General features: G+C 40.1%; 1 protein-coding gene across 1 annotated transcript in view; it reads left to right on the forward strand.

Annotated features, from left to right (window-relative positions):
• The window catches only part of LOC101862734 (xylan 1,4-beta-xylosidase), a 19,364-nt gene that overhangs the window by 1,447 nt on the left and 13,282 nt on the right, over positions 1–4,635 (forward strand). Inside the window, exons 2-6 of the mRNA XM_035970282.1 lie at positions 1,016–1,218; positions 2,215–2,281; positions 2,827–2,930; positions 3,578–3,669; positions 4,328–4,554. Coding sequence (XP_035826175.1) covers positions 1,016–1,218; positions 2,215–2,281; positions 2,827–2,930; positions 3,578–3,669; positions 4,328–4,554 — 693 coding nt within the window. The remainder of the gene's footprint in view (positions 1–1,015; positions 1,219–2,214; positions 2,282–2,826; positions 2,931–3,577; positions 3,670–4,327; positions 4,555–4,635) is intronic.

Genomic DNA, 4,635 nt, shown 5'->3' on the forward strand with positions numbered 1-4,635 from the left:
AGAGAGAGAGAGTGTGTGTTGGTGGATTATGAATCAATTCTTGGTTGGGTCATTATGTTGCGTAAGAACAGAAAGCGTGTTGTTGGTTTATAAAGGACGAGGGTTACTTTGATACACTCCTAGTTATCGTTAAAAAGTAGAAAAAGCAGGTGAGGTTTCATGAACTGTTGTATTTATCATAATTTATATATGTGGTTTTAAAACAAGAAACATTACTGGTTATGCTAACTATTGATAAAAAAAAAGAAGTTTACGACCGCTTGTCCACCAAAGGAGAAACGACCCGATTTTTTTGTCGGTAGGGGGCAGTTCGATCTGTTTGTTCCTGGCGAGCGGGAACAGGTTAAAGGTTAAAGAACGCAAGGTGGGAACATCAAACCATGAATAATTCAAAAGAGAAAAATTGTAAAATTTTTAATATGCAGTGGTTTACGAGTTGACTTTGCCAATTGGTCGCTTTTAAGGACAAGCGGGCTAACCCAGATTTCGGGGTTTTCCAAAAATCTTGATCTACACCAAAAGTGGGCATTGCCCTACCTATAGGAGAAGGTTGGTTTCTTTGGTGTGTATATTTGTTTGGTTATAGAGAAAACACTCCTTGTCTTTTATAGAAACTGAACAAGGGGCAAAAATGTTACCTTCTTTTTTCTCAAAAAGGCACACATGTATTTCGGGATAGCCCTTTGTGCTTAAAAGCGACCAATTTTGAGTCACTGAACACCAATATGACATGAGGTTTTTCACCAGAGAATAAACTTATAAACATGTTTAGCTCTGCTTGGACTATGGCTGATGAGTCATCACACGAACCGAAAAAAATGCTGCATGTGGCATTCCAACCAATCCGTCTTTTGTTGGGAGAAGTCGTACCATTTCGATGGACATATCCAAAACGAAATTCTCACCAATTGCTAAGATAAAACTGGTTGGTGCTCTATTTCAACTACCGACACTTCCCGAAAGACAGACAACTTTTGGACGGGCGGCTTCTGATCTTGTGGACACGCAGTGTAAGTGCAATGTAAATTTACTCATTCCTTGCTCGCATCACTCGACAGCACGGACGTTATCTTGAGCGTGGCTAACGCCACAGGCCAGGAGGTGAGAGCCAAACACAACGACTTTGTGAAGCGAGGAATCTTTGCCACCCACACCGGGGCCAGCTGCTTCAGTCCGGTGATCAACATCATGAGAGACCCACGGTGGGGCCGGAACCAGGTCAGTCACTCTTTTCTTTCGATTTCTTCCTTTTTTCTGCTAGACTGTGCCAGAACTGGTAGATCACACTTTCTAAAACTTAATATAAACGTACGAACCAAAATTAGGGGCATAACATAAAACAGAGGGAGTAGTGATTTCAAACTCAAAAGTGATGTCAAGCAATTGTGGGAGACACGGGGTTTAGGTGGATAGTCACTGGGGTGTGTCCTTGAGCAAGACACAACCCTAGATGAAAAAAACCCCCACCTAGGGCACCGCACAGTGGCGACCAGCAATGGCATGCTTGTGAAATTGTTCTGTATAGATGTGGTGTGTATGTATTTACTGTATTTATATATTAATGATTATGTATTTATGTATGTACGTAGGTTTGCCTTTGTATCTCAAATTGCCATACGGGTATCAATAAAAATGTTTTAAAAAAGCAAACTGAAATTTATAGGTTCATCACAAAAGCATTAAACCTCACACATTGGAAAGGAGTTCGACACTTTCTCATAGTGAATCATGGTTAGTTAGATTGTCGTAACTGAGATATACACAGAGAACCCGTTTTTTACAGTATTATATTTCAGTATTATATTAGCACCATTGTCTTTTTTTTTCATTTTCCTTTTACTCTTGTTTGTTTGAGTAACAAATTCAGGTACTGGCATTTGAAATAAATGACCTCTTTAGTGTTAAACTCATAGTAACAAAGAATGGCGTTATTATGTTCTGTTTTTATCACACTAGAGTATGGTGCAGGCATCCCGTTTTGAACCCCTAAATGTAGTGTTCTTTAGTTGTTTAAAACGATTCTATAGTTTTGTACATTTATTTTTCTTAGAAAAAAAAGGAATTGGACGTGGAAGCTGGGGGGGGGGGGGGGGGGGGCACTTGTTAAACGACCCTGCTGTCTTGGGAGAACCCTATAAGTCATGTGACCAAGTAATCAAAATGGTTGGGTTTTTAAAAAATGTATAACTTTCTGTGTCTTTATGATTCCCGCAGGAGACATACGGCGAAGACCCTTATTTGACTGGAGTTTTGGTACAATATTTTGTCAAGGGTCTCCAAGGTATGGTTAATGTTGCAACAATAATCGTAAGATTTATATGTTTGTTAATTTATTCAGGAGAAGGTTTCGGCTAATTTGTTTTAACAATGGACTGCGGTATGAGTTACCTAGATTCGAATCTAATTCTGAAGCTAGGTTGCTGTTAGGGTTGTGACAATTCCCTGCGTTTATTTCTCATAGTTATCTTTGAAGTGTTTCCCCTTTAAGTTTAAGAATTTCGAATCAAGATGGGGACTAGAGGTGCGAATATTAAAGGCCCCTTTACACATGCAGTTCGTGGATCAACAAACTGTAGGATATCGAAAGAATGGCGTGGATCCTGTCAACTTCCCGGTAAAATTGAGCGTGGCAACGAGCAATTCTCTCGACATCGAAGGGTTCTTCGTCCAGCCACCAGATAACTCTTCGCCAGATATTTTCCAGCTAGGCGAGAAGGGAGCAGCTTCTTTGAGTCTTATAGGTGAGTGTTAGGATGATTATGGTGCTGATCATTTTGAGTTTTGTAGTCATCGTGTGATCTTTCTCCCCCCCCCCCCCCCGAACAGGTCCTGGGACAAAGTACATCATGACAAGTGCTGGCTGCAAACATTTTGATGCATACGCCGGCCCTGAGGATATTCCCGTCACGAGATTTGTGTTTGATGCTCAGGTATAATGATAATAAAGAAGTAAAATGATAGAGCAGCCGAACTTTCTTTAACGGTCACTCGTACAAGACGGTACTAACGGCAGCTTCCCATTTCTTCCTTGGGGTATCTTTTATATTATATCAATACTGTGTAAGATATCCACCTGTCCAAGACGGCCACTTTTCTCCTCGACAATTCGCTGTCTTAGAATTTATTACAAAGTTCTATCTGATATTGTTGGCTGTTTTGAGCTACTTAGCCCATGAGGTCAGAGACCAAATTAGTGTTCTATCTGCTTTGACAAAGTCTAAAGATTATTCGGCGTCGTTATCAAGATATTCAAAGAATTACATTCGGAAAACCTTGACATGTTTTGAAACTCAAACTTATTGGGGCAGAATTTCTCAAAACTAGGTACTGAGCAGATAGAACTTTGTAATTCTGGGGTAGCGAATAGTTGACATTTTCGACGGCAAATATTATGACTTTTCGTTTCATATTTTGATGACAGGTTTCAATTAATTTGCTTGGTTACAGACTGGTGCCATCTCAACGATAATGTTTGGGAACTTAAAAAAAGCGACAGGAATAATCTAATCAGCCACACGAATGACTTTTATGTCACAGTTTCCGTTCTTATTGTGTCTGTTATTCGGTTGAATTTCAGGTGTCAGACACAGACTGGAGAATGACGTTTTTGCCTGCCTTCAAGAAATGTGTGGAGGCTGGTACCTACAGCATCATGTGCAGCTACAACAGGCAAGCTTTCCCCTGACTTAGTACAATAAATTGATACGTTAATTGATTTTTTTTCTGTAAACAGTATGCCATTTTGTAAATAACTGGAAACAAGTTGGCTCATTTTCAATGTGTGCAAGGCGAAGTGCCCTAACCACCACAACAGAGACGCTAGTGTAAGCTTCATAAAGATGGACTATAGATCACTAAAAGTACCAGAACTCATTTGCTATCGAGACAACAAACTAGTCATGGCGTGAAACTCAATTTAAAAAAAAAATTCAAATTTCTCAAAACGAGGTACTGAGCAGAAAGAACTTTGTAATTCTAAGGTAGCATTTGTGAGGCGTGCTGACAAAATGAGTTATTTCTTGCACTCAAAGAATTGAGATATTGGCCGAAAATCAACACTAGAGTCAAATTTATACAATTTCAGTTGATCCTCTTTTGTTCGAGTCTACCGTGTCTTTTATTATTACGGACTTACAAATTGTACAAACTCCACCTATGAAGTTGATGTATCAATTTCCATACGGCTAAAATCCGAGAAGTAACTCATTTTGTCAGCACACCTCACATTTAATACATAATTATGTTTGGACTCGTGCTCCATCGGAATTTGTGACTACCTTTTCCTCAAAGCTTTCATGGTTTATAACGTTTTTATCCCCTGCCCTAGCGTAAACGGTGTCCCTGCCTGTGCGAACAAACAGCTGCTGACTGACATTCTACGTACCGAGTGGAACTTCAAGGGCTATGTGGTCAGCGACCAAGGAGCCGTAGAAAGCGTCATCTGGGCTCACAAGTATCGCAACAACAGCATAGACACAGTGGCAGCTTGCGTGAACGCGGGAACTAACCTGGAGCTCTCCAGCAATCTACCTGTGCCAATCTACATGTCGATGTGTATGTAGAGTTGTTGTCGTTGCTGTTGTTGTTGTTGTTGTTATTGTTGTTGTTGTTGTTGTTGTTGTTGTTGTTGTTGTT

This window comes from Aplysia californica, unplaced genomic scaffold, assembly GCF_000002075.1.
Source record: "Aplysia californica isolate F4 #8 unplaced genomic scaffold, AplCal3.0 scaffold00246, whole genome shotgun sequence".
In the NCBI taxonomy this organism is placed as follows: domain Eukaryota; kingdom Metazoa; phylum Mollusca; class Gastropoda; order Aplysiida; family Aplysiidae; genus Aplysia; species Aplysia californica.